Source organism: Crocodylus siamensis, chromosome 4 (genome assembly GCF_052110815.1).
Source record: "Crocodylus siamensis isolate JL-2025a chromosome 4, ASM5211081v1, whole genome shotgun sequence".
NCBI classification, from domain to species: Eukaryota; Metazoa; Chordata; order Crocodylia; family Crocodylidae; genus Crocodylus; species Crocodylus siamensis.
In genome coordinates this window covers 145,736,257-145,761,939 of record NC_143398.1, presented here as the reverse complement: position 1 = coordinate 145,761,939, position 25,683 = coordinate 145,736,257, and the positions used below count along the sequence as shown (strand labels likewise).

Genomic DNA, 25,683 nt, shown 5'->3' with positions numbered 1-25,683 from the left:
ATCTTGCTGAGGCTTCTGGGATGCAAACAACACTCTTGATTATGTACTTAAAGAACTATTGACATGAGAAAAGTAACAGTCTCCCTACTGCCCTTGCAAGGTCTGGGGTCTGCCCTTATTGTGGTCCTGCCACACCAGGAAGTTCCTGCTGGTCCCACCCAGATTATCTCTGAAAATGCCATGCTACTTGGATCCTTTCTGTTTCCAAGATGACTTTGTTATGTTGAGGAGGCACAGCGCAGAGTGGAGAAGGAGGACATGTTGGGCCAAGCTGAGCTGTGTACTGTCAGTCCCCTGTGCCGCCATGGGCCCAACTGGACCATCACAGGCTACATCTAGACCCTTTGTGGGCTGGGCTGGCCAGTGGGCCCTAGGTTGCTGATGCCTGTACTAGACCCTATTCCTGGGGTGGGCAAAATGTGGCCCATGGACCGGATCCAGCCCATGGAGCAATTTTGTCTGGCCCACAGTGGGTTCCTCAGCCCTGCCTGGCCCAGGCATGGGAGCAGTCCAGGTTGTGGCATGTTTTGGGGGGGTTTTTTCTGTTTTTTTGCACTGGTCCTGGAAGCACTTCAATACCAGGTCAATGCATGGAATGGATGGAGCAAGCTCTGGTTCCACCACCCAACACCAAAAAGAATCTGCTCAATATAGACCTCCGATGGAGGACATATCAGAGACGATCACCTGCCCAGGGGAGCCCGCCGACATGGTCACGGTGCTTCCTCTGCCAGCATGTGCCTAGTTGCAATGCAGGGCTGGGGCGGTGCAGCTGCTGGATTCAGCCCTGCTGCTCAGGCACCCCAGCCCATCCACCGACGAGGGCAGGGTGCTTAGCCAGGCAGCTGGGATGGGGCTGCAGGCTGGTGGGGAGTGGTGTTTGGGAGTGGGATAGGCTGAGGAGACCCTGGGATCTTGGGGCAGTGACAGCATGGGGACCAGGATGGGGCAGAGCTACAATCTGTTCTCTGCCCGTGGAATCCACTCTCATCACAGGGGCATGTGGGCAGCAGATCATGGCTCTGCCCTGCCCCATGATCCCAGCCTTGCTTGCCCCTCCCACTCCTGAACACTGCTCCCAGCTCGCCTGTGGGTTTTGGTGAAGTTGCTGCACAAGGATGGGGATGCTAACCTGGCCCGTAAAACTGCAACAAACTCCCTATGCGGTCCATGGGCCCAAGCAAGTACCCGCTATTCCCTGCTAGACCCAACACTCTACGCTGTAGCAGGCCTGTGTTCACAGCCCTCTGCTCGAAGCACTGGACACTCATTTGTCCTTAAGGCTGTTATACATAATGTCCTTTGTCTTCTAAGCCTGGAGAAGGGTGCAAGGAGCACAGAGGGGTGAGGCTGGGCCCCGTTATGGTTTTGGCTCAGACCTCCTGGTTTTGTGGAGAGTGAGAGCAACTGCGAGGGGGGTCAGACAAATTGACAGAGTGGCCAGAGCGTGGATGGGCCTGATGGGAGGCTCAAGGGGCCCAGAGCTTTCAGCTGCTGTGCAGTTGGGAAAATATTCCATATGAATCCGCAGGAAGAAGGAATCAAGAGTAGGGCTGGGCCATGGGCAAGCCAGGGCCTCAGCCAGCAGCTCCGTGCAGTTGGCAAGATTGCTGTAGGCGCTGAGGAAGGAGAGGAGAGGATGTGAGTCTGTGTGTGGCTCAGAGCAGCTTGAATAGTTGGAGTTGGGTCCCTCTGGTAGCCATTCAAGGGGCCATGAGAAACTCAGAGCCCAACATGTGATAGTGACAGAAACCAGCCTCTGTCCTGTCACTGTGTGCTGTACTTCCCCCAGGTGCTCTGTGCTGCACACACTAGACAGTGCTGCATCCAGAATGCTGCACACTGTATACATCAGATGGGGATGCACACAGCACACTATCCAACCAAATGGCATGTGCCATACAGCACCGCATGCACCAGGAAGCATGTGCCACATGCTTACTATGCAGCACCCTGCACACTGAATGCACCGGATGGCAGTGCATGCATCACCTGTCACAGAGCACTGTGCACAGCATGCTTCACATACCAGGCAGCATGGACCATGCAGCGCTGTGCACACTATGTCTCACTGTATGCACCAGAGAGCATACACCATGCAACATGCTATACTGTCCAGCTTCTTACTGGCCAGGGGTTTCACACTACAGGGTCTCCACCAGAAGAGGCTAAGGCCCACCCTCACTTTCCTGACTGCAGGCTCCCCCACTGCACCAAGCTGTGAGCTCTGCATCACTGTGGGCTGTGCTGCACTGCCATCCCACCTCCTGGGGTAGGAGCAGGAGAGAGGGAGTGGGAGCCCAGAGGCTGAAGATTAACCCCTGAAAAGTTGCTTGTGGCCTACAAGCCACCAGTTGGACAGCCCCATGCTTTACTGTGCCCAGCATGCTCCACATAACATGCAGCATTGCATCTTGAGTCCAACCATATTGCAAGGGAAGCCATTTTGGCTCAGGACATAAGGCATCCCTGCCTTTTGCACCTTTCTCCCCCAGATCTTTCCACTGAACCCTCAGGATGTGATACTCGGGAACTCTCCTGGCCATGTGGTTGTATTTAGCTCCCACTCCCCAGAAGACCTCATGTGGGCTCCATGAGGATGCTGCCCTAACCCCAAGTTCAAACCTGCTTATCTGGTCCCACTGGCACTGGCTCCCATCTGGCATGGCCATCACTGAGGCATGGAATGTGGTCCAACAATATAGCGAAATCCAGTCCTGGTAGGTGCTCCTGCAGCGCGCCAGACCATCCAGCTCAGCAAAGGGGCCTATGGGAAAGGCTCAACTATTAGCTGCCTGGGGCAGATGTAGGGGCCCTTTTACCTGGGGTGGGCAGAGATCCTGGTACCACCAGCTGTCCTTGGCTATTCCTCTATGCCCCCAGCTCCTTCCACAACCTGTGAGCATGATGTCGAGGAAGAAAGTACCTGGACCAGGAAGGGGGTTTTGTCCCTTGGCACATGGCTGGCCCATGGTGGGGAAACCTCAGTCCCTGTTGGATGGTGCTGTGCTGTGACCTTGAGGCTAGGGGATTACAGGACCAGGGCATGGGCTGTTAGTGAGGAGGCTGCCTGCCATCCTTCTACAGCTGGGCATTGCCTGGGGACTCTGCACATTGGCACTGGGTGCATTAACAATTTCCAACCCTCCATCAAACTAACTCTGGAATACTCCATGTAGCAAATTAATTTCCTAGAAACTACAGTGAAGGCTTGCAATGGCCACATTGTTACCACATTGTATTGAAAACCAAGGGACCACCACAGCAACCTTCACCCCACCAGCTGTCACCCTAAGCATATCACTAGTCCATCATCTACAACCAGGCTTTATGTTACAACCAGATCTGCTTTGATCCCACTGGCCAGGGCGAACAGCTTAAGGAACTGGAGCAAGGATTCCTACAGTTGTAATACAATCCCCAATCTGTAGCCACTCAAACCAACAAAGCCAGATCCAGATCTTGCTCCAACCCACTACAATACCAACCCCAGGACAAAAATAACAATGTCTCTGGTTGTCACCTACAGCCCACAGCTTGAACACCTGCAACACATCATTATGCCCTCCAACCCCTCCTGGAAAAAGATGAACATCTTGAAGAAGCCATGGGAGATAAACCTGTCCTGGCTTACAGATGGCTCCCCAACCTCAAACTGTTTCTCAAGTAACAAATTAATTCCCATCCTCACAAAGGCACCAGCCTTGCAATGGACACAAATGTCTCCTGGGCCCCCACATAAATACAGACTATATAATCACTGGACTGAATAACAAGAAATACAACATCTGAGGTTAATTCACCTGCAACTCTATCAATGTCATATATGCTATCACCTGCTTACAGTGTCCCTCTGGTGTCTACTTTGGAAAGGTGGGGTGATCCCTGTGTATAAGAATGAATGAACAATATTCTGACATCAGCTGCAGAAAGACAAAAAGGCCTCTGGCCGACCACTTTAAGCTCCCCAGACATTCCAATGCTGACCCCAGGCTTGTTGTTCTCCAGCAGCAAAATTTTAAAAGCCAATCTGAAAGGGGAAATTGCAGGACTAGATCATGTTAAGTATGGTTTAAACAGGGACTACAGAATCTCATCCCATTACCTGGATTAGTTTTTGACCCCTTTGTTCCTATGATGGGTTCATTTCTTATTTACTTCTCCCAGCACTGTCCCCCTTCCCTCTTCCTCTCCCTCCTCCCTTCTCACCTTTTGTATTCAAATCACTGACTCTACTTTATATGCTGCTCTATGCTGGTCCTTTCACAGCAGCTGATGAAGGAGTGAGCTTGAGTTCATGAATGCTTATGACAGCTTATCTTATTTAGTTAGTCTATAAGGTGCATCTCTACCTTGCCTTCTGTTTGGCTCCAGACTAACATGGCTAACTACCACTCACCATGTTGCTGAAGTGGTGGTGGGGGGGAAGTGGGGGTTGGGGGGGACAAAGGAATTAACTGGGTCTGCTAGTACGGAGCAGGAGGCACTGTGAAGGTAGATTTACTCACTGTCCTCATCCAGATAGATGTAGTGACCTGAAACAGCAAAGGGCAAAGTTAATGTTGGCAAGGAGCTGCCAGTAGGGATGGCCCTGTCTGCTCCCATCCCAACCTCCAAACACTATCTCTGAGGTATGGGTGGGGAAGTGGCTCCCTCCAAAGTCAGGCTGCCTTACCCACTGGCCCATGACCTTGGAGAAGAGATGCTGGGTAGAGTTTTGGGGGGATCCCACTACTGCTGGGATGGAGAACCCCAAGCACAAGTGAAAGCAGGGCCAACAGCACCTACAGCCACAGGAGGAACAGGTAAGGGTGCAAGTAAGAGAGGAGGGGCACCAAACTCAGAGCCAGGCCTGGCTGGTCTCAGGACTTGCATGCTAGGTGGCAAATGCAGGGGCTTCTTACTTTCATCCTCAAGGTCTCCATATGTTAGTTCGCTGAGCCCTGCAACAGGAAGACACAAGAGTTTTCAGCCTGGGGCCAGGCTTGGGCTGCAGGTGGTGAAGAACACAAGGGAAAGAGCCTGGCTAGATGTAATCACCCCTCCCCGCCCCTACACATACATTGGGGATCCTGTATCCCTAAGAACCCAGTTGAGGCATTTGCTGGGGTCCTTTCCTGGTTTGGTTTTGGAAGGAGAAACCAGAGAAGACAGGCAGGAGCTCCTCTTGGGCTCCTGCCCCTAATGAGATCCCTGGGAAACACAGCACAGGAGCTTGGTACCATGTATCTCCTCCAACAAAGCTATGACAAAGGCTTCCTCCTGCTTTGGTCCCCTTAGGAGCCAGCACCAAGCAAGGTACTATCCTGTGCTAGCACCACCATGATTTTCTTTTGCCCTGCTCTGCTGTCCCCTCTACCCAGCACTGTGCCTGCAAGTTACTTATTGAGAAGGGCCAGTTCAGTGCTGTGTAGACCCTGGCTGGGAAGGGAAGGCACTGAGTTTTCTTTTCAGGGTCTTGCACTGCCAGTAAATCACCTAGGGGCATATTCACAGTGTTGTTGCCAAGTAGCTCCTGTGGACCCTGAGCAACCAGGTTTGGGTCACTTCTGGGGCAGGTGCAGGAGGGTTAGAAGAACAGAGCCTATGAAAACTCTCAGCCACATGCAGAGCAGGCTTCAGAAGTATCTAAACAAATGGTGGGAGGACAGGGTGCTGGGCACAACACACAATGGGGGAGTGTAAGCAGGACAGATAGCACAGGCACACCCCACCCCACACAAGCAGCTAACAGGTGACAGAACAGGAGTCCTCAACAGCCGTTTGCGCTCAGCCCTAACTCAGCCTCCCAGTGCATGGTACCCAGGAATGTTAGCCTGAAGATGGGCCCATACCCCCTGTAGCCCTCTTCCACAGCCTGAGGTCAATGCCAACATGCACAGCATTGCTGGTGGCTGCAATGATGGTGTCACCAAGTATAATCAGGCAGACTCTGAGGGATCCTGACTGCTGTGCTTCCATTAACTCCCCCAAGGAGAAGGCAGCAGAGGAAGGGCATCCCAGGAACCATGGAGGCTCTAGCAGGACTGAGCCATGGAGCAGATCCCCTCCATAACCCAAACTGTCCCGGCACTTGTCACATGGGTAACTTCTGCTGAGGCTGCTTGTCCTAGGGTCCCTCTGCTGACATGCTTTATCCCAGCTGGACAGGAGCTTTCTTTGCCTTGGCTAAAGGAGCCTTCTCTTTTCTGATCAAACCAACCCCTTCTCCGCTGAAAGCAGCTAGAGTCCCTCACACAACACCCAGACAATAAGGCAGAAGCACCTGAGCCACACTGAGGGAGGGAGTGGATATAAATCTGCTGAATGCATGACTGCTCTCAAGGGTCAGACTACATTTTGAAGGGCCACTGCCGGGTAGCTGAAGACAGAATCTAGCTGAGCTCAGAACCCAATGCACCCATGAGCCAGAGCTAGGGACTATGGGCAGCATGGAAAAGCTGGGCCCACACACTAACTTTCCTAGACAAAGGTTGAAAAGAAAGTAGAAATCAAGGTAGGAGGAGTTGATCTTACCCCACTGGAGAAGAGAGAGTAGGAGAAAGCAACAGAGTTGCCTGCATGCCTGGAAGGTCATTCTCTCAGGGACGGTACTAAGGCAAAGAGAGGGTTCAATAAGAGATGCTGCTTAGACAGGAACTTCTGGCTGGGCCCTTTCCAAGGTATAACTGGTTGCTTATCATCCCATCAACACACCTGCTGACGGATGACTGCAATGCAGCCAATGGCAAGGAAGGACACAGAGAAAACATCTGCTTCCCAAGTGGTTGGATTTCCCAGTGTCAGCAGGGGAAACCCTAAAGGCCTCACAAGAGAGGATATACAAGAGCTCAAGGTCAAGAAGAATTTAAGAGTGATTCTTTGCCCAGGAAAGACAGTGTGGGCCCATGGGGACCGAAGCAGCGAGTGCCTCAGGGTCCCAGTGTACTCTGGCTGCACCCCCAGATGGCCCTAGCACAACCTGTCCTAACCACACCACCAGCATACCTCCTACCCAAGGGCTGTGAACTGGGACAGCACAACCCTTCAAGTCAGCTCCTCACTGGCAGAAAGCTTGTGTGATGGGGGTTCCTGAAGAACCATTTCCACCTACGTTTAGGCCTTTTCTACATTGGCAAAGCAACATAGAAGTGTCTGAGTGCTGGTGAGCATCAGATTCCAGGTCATTTTAATCTGCCATGCCAACCTCATCAACACCCACAACTTGACCTTTTTCCATGGGTGTATTTAACGGCACAGTGGTGAGGGCTGCTGAGAAGCCTCACAACCCAGGGCCAGGCTTTGGGGGAAAAGATGTAACAGTAACTCAGGAGTGTACATGCCCTGGGATCTGGGAAAAGTGAGAGCTCACAAAGCCAGAGATCACAAATCCTTTGACAAGCAGCAGCCCCCAGTGTCTTACATCTCCTGAAACTGATGATGGGCCAAGCACTACACATCACTGAGCTGAGTGGGGCCAGTGCAGTGCTGGCTCTGGAAACACCAGGGCAGAAGTCCATCAGCATCAGCACCTGGGAGCAAAGAGAAGAAACTGGGCAGCACGAATGATGTAGCATAAACAGGCCAGGACCACAGAACTGGGAAATGAAAAGTCAGTCTAGGGATCACAGTGTTCCCCTGGGGAGAGAACCAAGAGGCCTCCTTGCAGGGTCAGACCTTTGGTGAGTGTGAGTCAGCTGTGAGACAGGCCTGGCCTTCAGTCCAATCCAGCAAAGGCACATGAGACATGTTGGCACCTGGAAAACACCTGCAGGGCGGTCTGAAGTAGGGAAGGAAAAATATATATTATGCGTCAAGGATGGCTCCTAATAGGAGAGCTGGGGAAGACAGAAGGTGACCATGGAGCCAGCATTGCTATAGGAAGAGGGCAATGGCTGCTTTGGCATGGACTGTCAGGGCTCAGCAGCAGGTTAATGGAGTCATACAATCATAGAAAATTAGGGCTGGAAGGGATCTCAGGATGTTATCTACTCCAGCCTCCTGCTCAAAGCAGAACCATCCCCAATTATATCATCTCAGCTAAGGCTTTGTCTACTCGGGTATTAAAAACCTCCAAGGATGGAGATTCCACCACCTCTCTGAGTAACCTGTTCCAGTGCTTTACTACACTTCTAGTGAGAAAGTTTCCCCAATATCTAACCTAAACTTCCCTTGCTGCATCTTGAGGTCATTGCTCCTTGCTCTGTTATCTGCCACCACAGAGAACAGTTAGTTCCATCTGCTTTGGAACCACCCTTCAGGTAGTTGAAGGCTGCTATTAAATCTCCCCTCGCTTTTCTCTTCTCCAAACTAATAAGCCCAGTTCCCTCAGCTTTTTCTCATAAGTCAGATGCCCCAACTCCCTATTTTTGATGCCCTCGGCTGGAGTCAGTACAACATGGTCATAGAATCACAGAATCATAGATTCATAAATGTTAGGGTCAGAAGGGACCTCAGTAGGTCATTGAGCCCAACTCCCTGGCCCAGGCAGGAAAGAGCGCTGGGGTCATATGACCCCAGCTAGGTGCTTGTCCATAGAAGACTCAGGATGCCAAGGCCCTCTGGGGGTCATCTAGTCCAGCCCTTGCTCAGAGCATGTTCCTCCGCGACTAAACCAGCCCAGCCAAGTGTCTGTCTAACTTGCTTTGAAAACTTCTAGGGATGGTGATTCCACAACTCTCTAGGTAGCCTGTTCCAGTGCTTGACCACGGGAAGTTTGTTCCTTGCTTCCAACCTAAATTTCCCTTGCTGCAGAGGCCATTGATCCTTGACCTGTCCCTCATAGCCACAGAGAAAAGTCTATGTCCACCTTTTTTAGAGTCACCCTTTGGGTATTTGAACATCAATCCAATCCCACCGCAGTCTTCTGTTTTGGTCACCAGAGCAGGAGCAATGGACCATGATGCAGCAGCTTATCTGGCTCTGCAAGTGAACCAAAATGTGACACTGGGGGAGGCATGGCCACCCTTTGAGACGGTATCCCCTGTAAGAACAACTGTGTGCTGCACAGCACAAAGGTAGATTTTGCTATAGAACAACTGCTGAATACTTTGATATCTGGGGGGAAGGCCTGTCACATTATCCATTGTTAAAGTTGAAGAACAGAGTAATTCCCACAAGACCCTTCCTGGGATTAGTTGGCTTGCCCTGGGGCTGCTGATTAACCCTGCACTAGGGATTCTCTATGTGGCAGGACACTGCAGGTGCCTAAGGCCCTGGAGCTGGCAGCCACCAGGTGCCTAATGAGGGCATCCATTTTGGATTCAGGGCTGCCCATATAAGCAGGGCAGTGGCTGTTGGAGGCCAGCTGACAATGTTGCCTGGTCAGAAGGCTGCTGAGTTTCATCTGGAGGTAAGGGAGGAGCTGTAGGGGATGATGGTCAGGAGGCTTCTGGTTCTGGGTATGACCTAAAACTATACCCTGCCAGGAGTGGGTAGCCTGGTGGGGCTCTCAGTGGTGTGGGAGCCCTCAGGAAATGCCAGGCCAGTGATCACCCTGGTGAAAGGTGAGTTGGGGTGCTTTAACCCCTAGCCCTCACCTTTGGGTGGGTTGTGTTCCATTGGAGGTAGTTGTGGGGATGCTAGCCCTGAGGAGGAGAGTAGGGAGCCAGGTATGTCTGAGGTCATCTGAGCCCTGTGGGTGTGAGACCCTGAGGGGGAGAGTTGGGGTCAGGCATGGCTGTGGCCACCTGAGCCCACCTGAGGAGGGAAGTCTTGAGACCCTGAGTAAAGGGGGTGTTATGAGCAATGAGGAGCTGAGGAGGGAAGCTGTGAAGAGGAGCTCCAGTGTGAGGGTGATGTGGAGCCCCAAGTAGGGGACCAGGCCCAGGTAGTCTCTGGATGCCTGAGGTGAAGATCTGAGCTAAGGGCTGAGTAGATAGCGGGGCTCCACTGCAGAGTGGGAGAGGTGAGTCCTGACCCTGATAAGCCCTCCAATGTTGGGAGGCAGAGTGTGGGTTGAAAATAACATGGGTAGTAGCACCATGACCTGCTGCCTAGGTGGGGAGTGAGTCCCCTGTGAGACCCTGAGGCACCAGTCATGATGTGATGTACCCCAGCTCCCCCTGTCCATGAAGGAGGACCCAGAGAGGGGGACTCTGGGGAAAGAACAAGGGTCATACATTGAGACCGGTCAAAGTTTCCCCTGACTGGCCCAGGTCGGGGCCAGGGCCAGGACCAGGAGGGTCAGAAGGGCTAGGGGGCCCACCAAAAGGGATTCCCAAGAGCCAGGGGCCTGGGGTCCCAACTGGCCTGGGGGTGGACTGGGGCTAGAGGAGCTGAAGGTCCCAATGAGGGGACTGTACCCAAAGGGGAACTGGTTGCAAGGAGATATGTAGCCTGGTATGATGACAGCAGAGTCTGCCTGAAGGGAGGAACCTGGGTGGGATCCTGCAGTACGATTCTGTGGCCCAGTGTGGGACTGGCACATATGAGAACACCATGTTATCTGCAAGGCTTGAGCTGCGGTATAGGGGAGGAATGGAGCAGCAGATAGCACCCCCTGGCATTGGGGCAGAGAATAGGCAGCCTCCCACTTAACTTGCATCTTTATTAATCAATCAAGATCAAGGCAGGTGGTTAGCCCAAGAACAGGTGGGTGGGCCATGCGGAGATGGGCCCCGAGCAGGCCCCCTTTTGCACTCTGCAAAGCCTGTTTGCTGTGACAGATCAGCTCTGACAGATAAGAGCCTTTCCTGGGCAGGAACTACAGTCCCCCATCAGAGTACCACGTGCGTATACAATGCTTCCTGCTTTGGCGCCATGCCCTGGGATAAAGGGAAACAGTGGGGCTTTTCCTGCAAACCCTGGGTAATCCCAGTTTCTGGGTCAGTTTGCATGAAAGGGACATGGCCAGGAGGTACAGACCACTTTGTGCAAGGCAAAGAGAGGCAGCGCTAGAAAACAAGAGGACTTTCACTCTGGGCTGGTGTCCCACACTGCATGGGGGTTCTAATAATGGGTGAATCAGGCCATTATAGGCCTTTGGCTCCTCTCTGGAGGGCCTGCCCCTAGAAAACACAAAGATCTAAATGACTTGCACCTCACATGCAGACTCCATCCTGACTTGCCAGGTGCCCTCTCTCACCTGCCCTTGGAGGTTCCACAAGATGGGTATTTTTCAAGAATTCCTCCACTCCCAAGTCTTATTTGGGCACTTAGGAATAATTCTACATATGGAAAGTCACTGAAATAGCTGTTCCAGAACAATAAAGCCAGAACAACTACATCAGTCAATTTCCAGAAGTGCATGAGCCCTGAGATACGGGCTGATGGGTGACATTGGCACTCCCTGCCTTCTGACATGTTTAATTGTAGCCCATAGCAGCCCAGCGGTCTCCCTTCATAGATGCTACAGAATGGCCATTCACATGTCATTCCCAAAAAGGTCCCAACCACCTGAGGGATGATTCCATGGTCATGGGATTCTCTGACAGGTCTCTAGTGCCACTCCCATATTACTGCAGCCTATTGTAGCACCACATTTCTGGTGGCCTCAGCTCTGATTATTTTGGAATACAGAGGTAGCCTCTAATAGGGAGGCAGAGCCCCACCATAGCCCTTTCAGCAGCTGTGTTAGCTTCTTGCCCAGGAATGGCCACTGTTTAACCCTCACCCAGTTCTTATTTTTATTCTTGCTGCTAGAGCTGGGTCTGAGTTGTGTGGGGAACATTCTGGGAAGAGTAGATGTGCCAATGGATAACAAGTCACCAGGGCACTGCATAGGCTGGGCCCCCACAAAAAAGTAATAGCCAGGAGCTGGGTTTGCTTTGCAGGTGGGTATATGGGCATAACACGCTGTTCTTCTTCAAGCAGGCACCAGGCAAGGCTCTGCTATCTACTGGAATCTGTCTCCTGCCCCCCAGTGAAGTCAAGACAGAAAGTGAAGGTCAAGGGGAAAAACTGAGTGTCCATTACCACACGTAACAGTGGCAGCACAACCTTTGTCTTTCCAGTGGGAGCATGCACAATATGAACAGTGCAGACATGCCCTGAACTCACCCACATCAAACTGGTAATAGGAAAAATGTGACTTGGAAACTAACAAGGTAAAACAAAACATAACCAGGGAGATCTGTGCTGGAGATACCAAAGCATAAATAATTCCCATTTCCTTAAAAGAGCAATGTGAGCTGGTATTAATCAGTTCTTGTGCTGCTGCAAGCACAGACCCTCGGCCAGCATGCTGGAGATCTAGCGCCAAAGCAAATGGAGTGTAGGGTTTCTGCAGTGGAAGACAGCGTTTTGCTATGTCGAGTGCAGGGAATGAGGTCTTCTAGGGTGAAATGGGCCTGTCTGCATCTCAGCACCATCTGCTCAACATACCCAGAAGAAATGTTTCACTGGGAGATCTGTTCAAGAGAGAAATAAAGCAAAACTCAAGCTGGTCAGTGCCTCTCCCCTGCCATGACCAGGTCCAGCAGTGATTTTATGCCAACCACAGTTGAGTGACTGACCCTTCCCCCTCCCTTCCCCTTACAGTATATGATTCTTTCAGTTCCAGGATTGGGGTAAGCAGCACTAGGCCTGGTTTCCTTTCTCAGCACCTCACCTCACCCCTGTGTGAGGACAGTTCAAGGCCTGTATCTACCCCCAACTCTTCAGCCCAGCACAAGGGCAGCATTGGTTCTGAACCTCTTCCTGCACCCCTCACTTCTGCACAGGGGACCTAAAGCTTCCCCCTTCCAAAACCTAAATCTGGGACATGTCACCATATGGGAATCCATCAGGGCAGCTGAATACTGATTATCTGTTACTTTTCTTACAAGTATTTTGACAAAAAAGGTCACCACATTTTCACAAACATCATGGAAGACTGAAATCCTAACACTGCCATTCAATGGAAAGAATCCTTCCAAACAAAGACAGAAGGAGCACTAGAAACACTGGAAGGTAAGCATAAACATATCTACAGGCCAAAACTGAGCTACCACTGCACCAACCAAATGCAACCAGGATGCAAAATTTGGGCTGTTCAGTGGCTGATAAATACCCCAGTGGGAGAGGTATTTATCAGAGTGGGTATGTGATGAAAGTATTCTTGTTTGGCAGAAACTGGTCATGAAAGTCTGTGCATGAAGATTCAAAATACACTTTGGCAGCTACTCTGCTGTAAGTAGAAATGTATTTTCTCTTCTGCTCTAACCTGTTGGAAGAAACAAGACTCTCCACTAGTTCATTGGTTCTAGGTAGAGCTCAAACAAATTCAAGGTAAATGATTTGCTGTGAGTTTTCCTTTGTTCTGAAGCACACAAATATCTCTCTCCAGCTATCTCAACAATTGTCTTGTTGTTGTTCCACTTAGAGACATTAGGAGGATTTAAGACTTGCCACAAGATACTTCATCAAATAAAGGTCCATCATCGAGGCTTCCCTGATGAAAACAGCCTGGTGGGGGTTCTGTCCATGATACTCAGCTGGGAACTTCAGTCCAGGCACCATTCAAAACTCCAGTGGCTTCCTCTGCTGTGGGTCTGTCTAGAGCTAGCCCAGTTTTTTTCAGGAAGGTTTCCCTTGGTGCCTCACACATATTGTGGAGAATATAGAAAGCAGCCATGAAAATGGGGATGTTCCTCAGCCTGAATTCAAGGCAGGCCTTGCCCAACCCTTTTAGTGGCTGCAGCCGGTTCCTCAAGAAGAGGGTCTCCCTGTACAGAGGATGAGCCTTGCAAACAGGGTTAACTATATACAGGATTTAGTTATATACAGTATCAGTTACAAATAATCAAACAGGCTTAATTCATAAAGGCTATTAAAGAGAACATATACTACACACCCACAACACTGGTAATGACAGTCACAACATATAACCTTTCCTTTGAATACCCATAACCTAAAAGAAGGGTTTTAATCACAGATAGATATTAAGGCACCAACATTGAACCAACTGAGTTACAGACTTATAGGCTTGCCTCTACTTATGTACACATTCAATCAATAACTTTTATACACAAGGATGAATATAATGGCTTTCTGCACACTTAGCAGCCTGGGGCGACGCCTTGAGAGGAATAGCCGCTCCATTGCCCCTCTCACTGGTGCATGGCCAGGTCCTTCTTGGCTTGGGTCCCTCTGTGCTTGCTTCAGGCATCACATGCTGCCAGCCATCACTTCCTCCTGGTGTCTCTGCAATACTCTTCTCTTCCCTGATCTGTGTCCTCTGACGGTGGCCTTCATAGAGGACATTTTTGTTTTCTGCTACTCTGTCCTCTGTTGATACAAAACCAGGCACCTTTATGTCCTCTATTTTTTTTTGAAGAGAAAAAAAGAACATAAAGGCATCAGTTTTCGTATCAATAGAGGACAGAGGACAACTGGACTGTCCTCTATAATGGCTACCCTAGACACAGCAGGTCACAGGGTCTGGGCTTATGGCTCAGGTAGTCCCCCTGGCCAGTACACACACACACTGCCAGGCAATCAGGAGAGGGCTTTGTCACCTCCTTGTCCCAGCTTTCTACAGAATGCCTCCCCCAGGTAGGTAGGGTCTAGCATCCCCTACACCCCACCTTTCCCCACTCCAAACCAGGTGGATGCTCTGGCTCCCTGCAGCCTGTGTCCCACCTCCTCCTACCCCACATGCAGATAAACTGGGCCTGTCTCCCTCTGGTCCCTCTTGGTCCGTGCAGGGCTTGTGGGCTCCTTCCACGCTAAGCTACTGCACAGCTCTCCTGTGTCCCAGGGGGGATTCCTGGGCTCAGACGTATCCCAGGGCCTGCAGCAACTCCCTCCGTGGCTCTGCAGGCTCCAGGGAAGAACCACGCAGACAGGTTCCCTCCTGCCTTCAGCATGCAGTGTCAACCCTTTTCTCTCTGTTCCCCAGGGAGTGGGGGAAACCTTGTTATCCAGGACCTCCCTATCCAATCCCCCATAGGGATTTCTTCTGAAGGCTGCCACAATGGCCCCTTTTCCTTTTTTTCTCTCCCAGAATGGGTCCCTCCAGGCAGGCTTCATATACCCATGCTATGATGACATCCTTGGGACAAACATCCCACTTTTTCAGCACATTGTCTCTAGAGGGGCAGTCTTCCCATGCTGCTGCCCAGCTGTGCTTCTCATGAGACACTCGCCCTTTAGGGAGTCACAACCTTCCTGCCTGTTACAGAACATTTCACTATCATCTGGCACATGGGTGACTGGTGCCTCCTGAGTCAGGGCGGGGCACTTGCCCCTCCAGTAGCCAGTCAGCAACTGGGGGCATCCCCCCATGGCCAGTCACATGCACAGACCCAGAAGCAGCATTCCCTCTAAGCTGACTCTAAGGGAAGTGCCAGGGGTGCTTCTCCTGGCACCCCCGCTCCCCGGCCAGCACTCTCAGGGGGTCACCAGCACTCCTGCCTGCCCTCCCTGCTTGTTACCTAAGTGGGGAATGTTGGCTGTGAGGGGGTGCGCCAGCACCCTCAGGGGGTGCATGTGCACCCCCATGCACCCGTTACATGTTGCCACTGATCTGGCAGCTATTCAGGTGGTAATTGAAGAACTCCTTCCTGGGGTCCAGCTAGCCGGTGTATGGCTTTGCGAGCCATGGTAGCAGTGAGTAAGTCGGGTCACTGATGATCAATGTGGGAATGATCAGCCCACCCAAATGCATAGTAGGAGTGCTAGGGGAGAACTCCCTTTACTCCATCATCCCCAGGAAACCAGAGGTCCTGAATACACAGGCATGTGTATCTGGCCCAATCACCCAACATTGAAGTTAGTGAAATGCTCCCTGTGGTTCATGACTGCCTAGAGCGTAACTGAAAAGAACTGAGGTGTGGTGAGTGGGGCGCAGAACAGGTATGTGGGTCCCATCAATGTCCCTCGTGCAATTCAGGAAGCCCATTGGGTCAAATCCAGCAATGACTATGTGTGGGACCCTGAGCCGGATGGACCGAGGTGCCAGCTCCTCAAGTATGACATTGTATACTTTGTACTTGGCCGTCACTGCTGTTGTCTACCCCATGCTGAACCGGTTGGTGATAGAATGAAAGTTGTTGGTGTGTGCCAACTTCTTGATTACGCGGCTCATGTTTTTTGATGAACATAGGGTGCTGAAGCTTAATGTCCTGGCACTGGAGCTGGGGGTGGGGGGGTGAGGGGCAGCTCAGTGTCCATGAATGTGCCACGGGACATCCTAAAGTTCTGTTGCAATGACTTCTTGTCCCAGGTTCTGAGCACTGCCCAGCAGCAATGAGGCGACATCCAGTACTGCGCCTGCAGCATCCCAGTTTTCACAATGTCATGTTGTGCCTGATGCTCATCATGGTCCTCTTAGCAGTGCCTCACCCGGGCCTGGAGCTCGCATCTCCAAAGAACAGAGTGCCTGGGAATTAGAGTGGCCAAAGCAAGGATTTACTCAGATCTGCCACTCATCCAGGATGCCCTTGGAGATCCAATGCCACTTAGAACAGTTGGTCAAAGAGAGACTGGAGATCCTGTGCCAGCCCAAGGACGGACTGGAATTCATGTCCTCACCTCAGTGAGAGTCAGCCAATCAATGCTTTTATCTGCACTCAACTGTTTGCAGTCACTGTCAGAAAGCTGGAAAAAAGTCATTCTGGCACTGCCACCAGCTCTCTAGCAGCGTGGAGTGCGAGCTGTGCATGTAGGGCTCATAGTAAGTGTTATCATGTGATTGCTCAGAACACATTCTAACCCTAATGCCACATAACATTCTACAGATTTAACACAGACAAAGAGCCCCATGCAACAAGGTCCCCTTTCTGCCTAGAGAACTGCCTCATCTCTCCTGACTGCTTTCCTGAAAGTAGCTTCCCTTTTCAGTATCAGTTATCCCAGCTTTTGCCAGCTTGAGAACTAAATCACCCAAAGCCATTGGGATTTTTAGACCAAAAAAACCTTTTTTCCAAGGCATCCCTTAATACCATCACCTTATTTACTTATCTATATTCTTCTATTCAAATCTTGGGGAACATGTGTACATTATGCAGATGACTCCCTGCCCCCACCCCGCCCTCACACCCCCACCCCGATATGCACCTTTCTGTCAGGCCAGTTGATGTTCCTGATTTACAATTATATCTAAGAAATGTAGAAATATTTGGATCTTCTCAGACTGATAGACCACTAATCCAATTTCCTTAGCCATCAGTTTTTTCAGTGAGATATAGACTCTCTCTCATTCTATTCAGGGGTGGAAAATATCAATATCTAATGACATTCCTTCCAGGTATCCATCTCCTGAGAATGAATCATCCCTCTGAAAGGCTTTCTCCTTTGAAATGTAAATCACACTCGTTTGTGGATGAGCTCATGTCCACACTGTCACCTGCCTGGCTGTTTGATATACACAGTAACTCCAGCAAAAACTTTCAGAATTTAACTTCCATTCAGCCAGCCAGGATTTCCCTGAAATGTGAATAGCTATGTTCTGGCCTGGGTATTCCTGACTCTTAGCATTTACTCCACTGACTACTAGTCACATGATAAAAATACAAAAATACATTCATATCAAATTCCATGGTTCATACAAATTCAAAATGGTAAAACTGAACATAGCTTAACTTTAGCTACAAATAGAAACCAAAAACTCATCTAATTTGGGGAAAAAAACAATGCACAGTACACTGTGAACCCTCAAATCAACCTTGCTTTTGGGATGAGTTTGTAACACCTATATTCTTGCAATTTATTTTGGAGACTTTGAAATTCTTTATCTGCCTCAGTGGTTGGAAACTGTTTTTGTTCCAGTCTCTTCCTAAGTGACTTGAGATGTGGTACATTTCAGATGGTTGATACTTTGCAGGATGTCCAGCTGGAAGAAGACATCATCGTCAGTGCTCCCTCACAATCAAGGATGATCACTCCCATGGGTCAAGTGAAGGGTTGTAAATGAGTCTGTCGATGGCTAAGGCTGATCCTAGAGCTGCAGATTCTCTGGCCAATGCCATAGGTGGTGGTTAAAGGGAGGGTCAGACCACAGATTTCTCAGTCTTGTTTTTCTTCCTTCTGTTCCTGTTGTTTTTCTGTCTCCAGGATAAGATGATTTTTCTCAGAGTAAGATGTACCTTCTCTCACAAGGTGTTGCCATGTACCCTGCCCCTGGCTAGTTTTTCCCAATTTGTAGTGTTAATGTCACACTTCTTAATGTTTGCCTTGAGGGTGTCCTTGAACCGTTTCCGCTGGTCTGTACGTGTCCTTTGTCCTTGGCTGAGTTAGGAATATAGCAGTTGTTTCAATATACGTACATCAGGCATATGCACACAATGCCCTATCCACTGCAAGTGATGTTGAATAATTAACACGTACATACTGGTGGTGTTAGCATTGGTGAGGACACCAGCATTTGTGCAATGATCCTCCCCCTTTAGGCCAACAACTTTCTGGAGGAAGCACTGGGAAAGGTGTCTCAGGCTTTTCAGGTGGTCCATGTAGGTCACCCAAGCTTCACAGCTGTAGAGAAGAGTTGGGATTACCACAGCTTTGTAAAGTAGGAGCTTTGTTCAAGTCCTGATGTCATAATTGTTGAACACGTGATAATTCAGTCTTCTGAAGGCAGAGCTGATACACTGGATCCTATATTGGATCTCATTGATATTGACGTAGGTACCAAGTACATAGGGTCCTGAAGGCCCTGGCGCACCTTGGGAAGAGGATAGGGTGACCACCTGTCCCTAATTGGGTGGGACAGTCCTGAAATGGGAATATCATGTCCTGGTCCTGGGCTGCATGACTCTGGGACAGCATTTGTCCCAGATTCCCAGTATCATGTATGGATCTCAGTCTCCATTCACTGTGAAAAAACGCAGGAAACAGTGGGTTTCCCCTTGCAGGCTGGCACAGTTCCAGCTTGCAAGGGGCTGTGTAGAACAGAACACAGGGAGTGCCACATGCATGTGTGCACATACACACATACATGTGGCCAGGAATACAGCCACAAGCAGCAGCGGACCTGGGGGTGCTGCCTAGCTGGGGCAGTGCATGAGCCCTGGAGGCAGGGTGCGGAATGGGACAGAGCCATGGGTGGCTCATCCAGTGGGTAGGGGGAGGCAGGGGGGGCAGATCCTTGCTGCTGCATGCACTCCGGGGGAGTGGGGCATGGGGGAGCATATGCCCCCCAGATTTGTGTGCACTTTGCTGCCCTCCCCCCAGTCCTATGCCAGCCACATTGCCATGGTGAAGCGCTCCCTTACCACCCAGCAGCCCCTGATGCTGCCAGGAGGGCAGGGGTGCCTCACCATGGCAGTGGGGCTGATGCGAGACTCCCAGGGGGAGGGTAGCAAAGTGGGGAGCCATGAGCCCACAGGGGGCAGCCCCTGCCCCACCACGGGCTCCACTTGGCTCTGCTCTAGCGGTGCTGGGTGGGGGGAAGACGTGGGAACATCATCTTAGGCCCTCCCCCGGCAAAAATAAAAGTCAGCATCTATGAATGTTGGCTGCCTTTGAGAGTTGGCTACCGAGTTATGCAAAGTGTTCAACATTCTCCAGCTCCTGTCTGTCTATGAGGATCTTTGCCTGGGGAGCTGATTGGCCTGGAGCAAGCTGGAAGAAGAAATAGCCAATAACTGTTTCAGTGTCCTGGTATACTTTGTTAAACATGCCAAGCTCTTTCAGTTCTTGTACTCAGACAGTATGCATGGAAGCATGCTTAAATATTTGTGACTATGTATTCCATATCAAAAATGAATCAGCAGCAGATTGCCCAGTATATAAGCAGTGTAGCCAGTCCATTAATCTCTCACCCCATGGAAGTTTTCATTTTGTACTAAACAATTTTAATACTGGCTGAAGTAACTGTGGGTCCAAACATCTTTGCCAACTTTGTGGTGCAATCCATTGACTTGAGACTTTGCAAATAAACTAACTGTATGTAACACCCACACACATTTGGGTTGTGTGTGGTAGTGTGCTCTGGTTTCATGTTGCTGGGTATTTTTTTTTTTTTGCTGTATATTGTGCCTTTTCTGGGACTGAAGGATGATCAAATCCCACCCCCACACCTCATTGTGTCCAGGTCATTGTCTTAAGATTCCCTCCAAGGGACCTGTGGAACCAGTTTGATGACTCTGGCCACTTCACCAGGAGTGCTGACCACCTTTGAATTGACTGGTCTGCATTAGCAGTGTTCAAATGATGCTGCTTCTGGTGGGGACCAGGTGACCATGTCAGAAAAGTGATTTATGGGTCAGGCTACCTGGCCTGGGTCTCTCTTTTTTCCTCCTGGGGCTGCTGAAGCATGAAAGCTGAATTGGGAGCTAGAAAGCCTGCTCCCCATGTGGAAAGGTCTCCATCTTCACTGGAGAAGCAAACAGAAGCTGTGTGAAAGGAAAGCCTCAGGTATAGGGAGAAAGTCTGTCTCAGGGCTTAAGACCTCTGTTCTCTCCCTCTTCTTTCTCTTTTTGTTTTTTTCTGGGTTTTGGGTGGGCTGATGCCATGTGGGGTATCAATCCCTGCAGCAGACTAGCCAAGGTCAGAGCCTGGCAGTTTTCCTGGTACACTGGGCCAGGGCTAAAAGTCTGGCATGTTTTAGTTGCTATTGCAACTTCTTTTAGGTTCATCATAGCTGTGTCACTGAACCCCAGCTGTGTGCCTTGCTGGCAGTTTTGGCTTTGCAGGCCTGGAGGGGTGGCATAGATGAGACTGGATGTCCAGGGTGCAGTCATAAACCTGGGCCTTTTTTGCTGTTTCACAGCTGCTGCATTTCAGCCCACCTGTATGGGGCTGACCCCCAGCCATATGTTGGATGGCAGATTTGGGTCAGAGTGAAGCCCCGGCACTTCTTGTTGTTTATCCAGGCCTCAGTGCTGTATAGGCTTCGCCAGCTTTTTGTTGCCCAGTCCGGGCCCAGTGAAATAGGCCTGGGGTTTTTTTTGTCCCTTTTGCAGTTTATAACCCAACCCAAGCGGTGTGGTTGGGTGCTAGTTGTAGTTCAGGCCCAGCCCAAAATAGGTCTGTCCCCCCTGCCCCTTCTGTTATTTCGTAGCTGTTAGGTCTCAGTATAGCAATGTAGCTGAAACAAATGTCCAGGCCACAGACAAATAGGCCTGGCGCTGTTTAGTTGTATGTTTAGGTCCTGATGCAGGAGTGGCCCAAGTCTCCCATTTGTTGTTTTACAGCTGTTATGTCTCAGCATAGCTGCATTGCTGAGCCCTGATGTACATTTGCTGCACAACTGGGCCTGCCTTGGGGTGCAATACTTTGACAAAAGCTGTGGTTAACCCCTCAAAGCCACTACATGGAAGTGGAGATCAGTGCTACAGCTTTACAAGAAGCAACAAGGGACCCTTGAAACACAGAAGGACCTACACTCTCTAGCAGTTCCCTGCAGTGCTGTCAACCGATGGAGCAGGTCATAGGACTCTGTGGTGTGGGCCCCTCTCTCCAGGCCATTGGTGAAGGGTAGGTATAGGGGTGCAGGCCCCTGGAACTACCCGTTGGGGAGCCTCAACTTCCAGACTGCCTGGGTATGATTAAAGCCTCCCCAAGAGGTAGCCACCTATAGACCTTGTTTTGTAGTTTATAGCATTTTAAAATTATAGTTAGTGTTTACTTTTGTTTTTTCTGTGTTTGTAATAAATTTAGTTTTTGTATTTACACTGCTTGCGACGGAAGGGCTGTTGGTTTTATTGGACACCCTGGTAGTTCATTTAGTGTTTCCCAGGTAGTCTGGGTAGGGGCTTGAGCCAATGTGAAGTATATTTAGTACCCCAAAATTGAAACTGGCCCTTGTTACTGCTGACAGGTGCTCAGCAGAAGGGCTCCATGTACAAATCTAGAACTTTTTGCTACGGTGGTATCTTGATGCTTATGTGCTTTGATGTGAGTGGTTACATCTGGCTTTCTTCCATGAATGATGCAAAACTATGTGTTGCATTACTTGCATTAATAACGTCCATCTTTTAATTTCTTTCCAAGAAACAGGCATTCATTTTACAATACTTTGTTTAAATCTAGTGTTCCTCTTCCCCATAGTTCTGAGTGCTATGTCCTGAAGATTTTTAAAAAAAATCAGCCTCATCTCAATTTAATACTTTGGTGAGCAGACCTTTTAAAAATAAGCTGCTGACAGATGATTGCCAGGAAAGAGAACATGGAAATGCCTGGAGGCTGAAGGCACTGACAGAAGTGACACTTTGTCATGTGCTCTGCCACTAAAAGTGCCCTACAGCCATCCACCCAACTCCAGGGCAGGCTGGGCAAACCCCTGAATGGACCCCACTCCCCTGCCTTCTCCCTCTCCCATCCTAAGATAGCCTCCGGAGCTGGAGGTGGTGGTGGGGAGGTGGGGTAGGGCTAGGGGAAGAGGCTGCAGAGGCCTCTTTTGCTGGATGGGCTCTGAAGTGGAGCTCAATCCCCCACCCTCCCAGCCCAACAGTGAACGTCTGTTGGGTCAGGAAGGTCAGTCTAACTCATGGTACTTTCAGTAAAGTGCCATGAGTTAGACTGGGGAGCTGCACATCTGTCAGTGCCCAGAAAGTGCTGTTGAGTAACACCGCAGCAGTTCTGAAGTCAGCTGATGTTCACATCAGTGTGTCAGAGGGATGATAAATTACTGTACAGTTCTGGCCAAACATTTGTAAAAATGGAACAAAACTTGGACCAAGCTAAGATTCTACAAGCCTTGTGGAGACACCAGGACATGGGGACAGAGAGGCTTTCAAGGCATGTGGTGGGTGGCATGGTACTTGCGGTATCTCCGAGTTACCAGTTTCTACAAGAGACAACGTGGTTGTCTGCTGTCCCAGGAGGACACAAGCAGAGGCCCCGGAGCACCCTCCCATGGTGGGACCTGAGGCAGGGCTGACTCGCCCAAAGAAGAAAGAGAAAAATCCTGAAAGCAAGGCATGCTCACTGTTTTTAGGAAAAGTGGAGCCAGCTGAGCCGCACCGAGACGAACTGCCTGTGCAGTTCGTCAGCTGCTTTTATTGCTGGCTGGGATCAACGATGGCAGAGGACATCACCAAAAATTGCCACCTGGCTGATTTAAAAGCCAGGAGGCAGGGAAATAGAGGGGAGATCAGCAATGCCAGAGCCAGAAGGCAAGGCTGCTCCCCAGGCTGCACACATGCTGTGTTGGCAGCTCAGCAGAGATCTGGATGGAGACCTGATGGAAGGGTCCAGGATCCATTAAAAGAAGCATCATGCCGGCTCATCAGGTCAGCCAAGCCAAGGAGGATGGTGTCGAGGGATCCTAGAGCCGCAGATGCTGGATCAGTGAGTGGGGCGGGCTGAGGCCCCATGCCCCAACTATTCCTTCTTTTTTTCTTAATTTATTTTGAGTTTTGCAGAGCCCCAAGCCAGGGAGAGGGGCCATGAGTGACTTTTCGGGTCAAGGGGAGCCAAGGCAGTGCAGCAGACTGCTACGCTTTGAAGAAAGACCCAATGCATTGACAAGGGCGGTCTTACGTCCTGTGGTTATCCCGTATGGAGGGACACTGGGAGATGGGCAGGGAGAAGAGAGGGCAGGTGATGACATCAGAGGACAGGCCGGTGCATGGCTGGGGTGTAGGGGAAGTGGAGCCCCAAAAATGCCCAGCTGTGGACAGTGCCTGGGTGGTCTGCAAGGAGTTGCGAGAAGGAGCCCCACCACTAAAACGGAAGATCAAGTCATGGCAGGAAAGTATCGGGGCTTCCTTTGGGGTGAATGCAACCCAATGCCTAAGCCTCAAGAATAAACCCTGCTGCTGGCACCGGGTGTGTGCTCCAAGGCAGCTAGAGAATGCCTACATGAGGCCAGATGGGTGCATCTGCAACAGCAGAAGACTGGACTCTGTGGCCCAAGAGGCCCCCTGCAGTCCATTGCACTTCATGTCTGGGTAGGACTTAGCCTAAGGCTGGCCCTCGCTGCTTTTTTTTTTTTAATTATTATTTTGTGTCTCAGGCCAAATTAGTCAAATCATTTCCAAATTCTAATCAACTGAGCAGAGTTCAGTCATTGAAATCTGTGTGGTGCTACTGCCAGTAAGTATCCAATCTCCCAGACTCTGTACCCTGGGACTTCAGTTATTCCCAAATCCATGGCAAGCATCCTATGTGCAAGGGCCCAAGCCCAGAGGTCTTGGAGTTCAAATGGTCCCTAGCCTTGCCTGCCCCTAGCCAAAGGCCATAGGAGCAAGTTAAGAGAGAGAGCCTGAGCACAGCCAAACACAGGTCTCAGGGCACTGGAAATACAAACAGGACAAAGATCAGATAGGCCTTTGTCTTCCTTCCCCTGCAAGCTTGCTGTAAGTGAAAGGGTGAGGCTGTGGCAGGAGGATATGATGTGTAATTCCTTTGTCTACCATAGTTATTTGTTTATTGTTCATGCAGGAGATGCACCTGATAGCTCATTTCCAGGTGGGTGAGCAACATATACTATATTGTGGAAATTTAGAAACAAAGCTGCTCTGGAAAAAATCCCTGACACAGCAGCTCAGCCAAGTTTTCTGCCCCTCCCAACAGAGCCAAAGGAAACAGATGGCCCTTTGACCATGCCCCAAAGATCAACAAACTTTAGCTCTCTCAGACCCAAGGGGAAGTGCTCTCTGGAGTCAAAACTCTGCTACCACAAAGTATATTCTACAGCCAATCCCCAAGTGCGTGATTCTTGGGATAGTTAGCTAGATACTAGCTAATCTAGCTCCTGGTGAGAGGAATCTCTCAGGTAGCTAGACTGCAAGGAAGCATCCAGGATTGTACCCAGATGGCAGCAGAAAGCTAGGGAAGAGTTGGTATAATGTACCCTCTGGGGTTATGACTGCTAAATGGAAGGATAGCACAAGTTATATATATGATGAGCCCCATGTCCTTGAATATACAGCCTGATAGCACAGGACAGAATAAATTATATTGTTACTGAAGGAAATCCAGGTGTTCAGTATTACCATGACATCCTGAGACCAAGTTTCTCCAACAGAACAGGCAACCTAGAAAAGCTTCAGTTCTCCATTATCTCAGCAGGAACCCACTCACTCTACAGGAATTAAAAACAAGGGAAATCACCCTCTCATTCTTTTACCTCTCAATCCTCCAAAAAGCTATTTCACAGTTCCTTGGAAACTGCTCTTTGGATTGCTAAAAAACAAAAATCCCCCATGCCAGAGCTTCTCAAATCTAAAATGTAATGCTATCACCCTGTAAAATCTGTCCTCTGGACAGTGTGTCACACCCTGTGACATCTCCCCTTGTTCTCCCCTAAAAAAGCTGCCTAAAATCATATTAAAGCCCTGAGTTCCGGCACTTCTATATGTCCTCGTAGCCAGGAGTGATTGCAGGGGGGAATTCTAGAGCCAGGTCCAAGAGCACCCTTTGGGCAGACTCTGACTGGCTGCATTTTTGAGACTGTAAAAGCAAATGATGCCAGATCACCGCTGAACATGTGCAAACGGCCACCATCAGAAAAGCTTTTAAGTGCCCAGTCTGAGTGCATTTTCCCATGCAGCAAGAGGCACCGCCCTGATCCCAGCATAATCTCCCTACCAGATATCCAGCCAGCTTTCAACTAAAAAGATTCAAGTATAGGTTTCCCTTGCTTTATACTGTACAGTACATGCGTTCCTGGAAAACAGCGCATAACTCGAATTCGCATAAAGGGAACCCACTTTACAACATAAGAAATAGGGATACATTCCAAGACATCAACTGTACTGACTCCCAGACCCATTTCTACCACTTTTACAAGACAGTTTTGGTACTCACAACAGCAGCAGTGTACACAAGCACAGGGCAGTGGTGAATGTTACCATAATGGGGACAGCAACTACAGAACCACGTGTGGCAGACAAC

At 50.1% G+C, this 25,683-nt stretch overlaps 1 protein-coding gene across 1 annotated transcript; it reads right to left on the bottom strand.

The window, feature by feature from the left end:
• Positions 1 to 1,360: 1,360 nt before the first annotated feature.
• Positions 1,361 to 25,636, bottom strand: LOC149866714 (receptor activity-modifying protein 1-like; the record flags this gene model as incomplete). Its single annotated transcript, XM_090041648.1, has 5 exons — positions 1,361 to 1,619; positions 2,626 to 2,767; positions 4,509 to 4,535; positions 4,905 to 4,943; positions 25,597 to 25,636. Coding segments are annotated over 5 exons (507 nt in total), but the record flags the coding sequence as incomplete, so codon positions are not given.
• Positions 25,637 to 25,683: the final 47 nt, after the last annotated feature.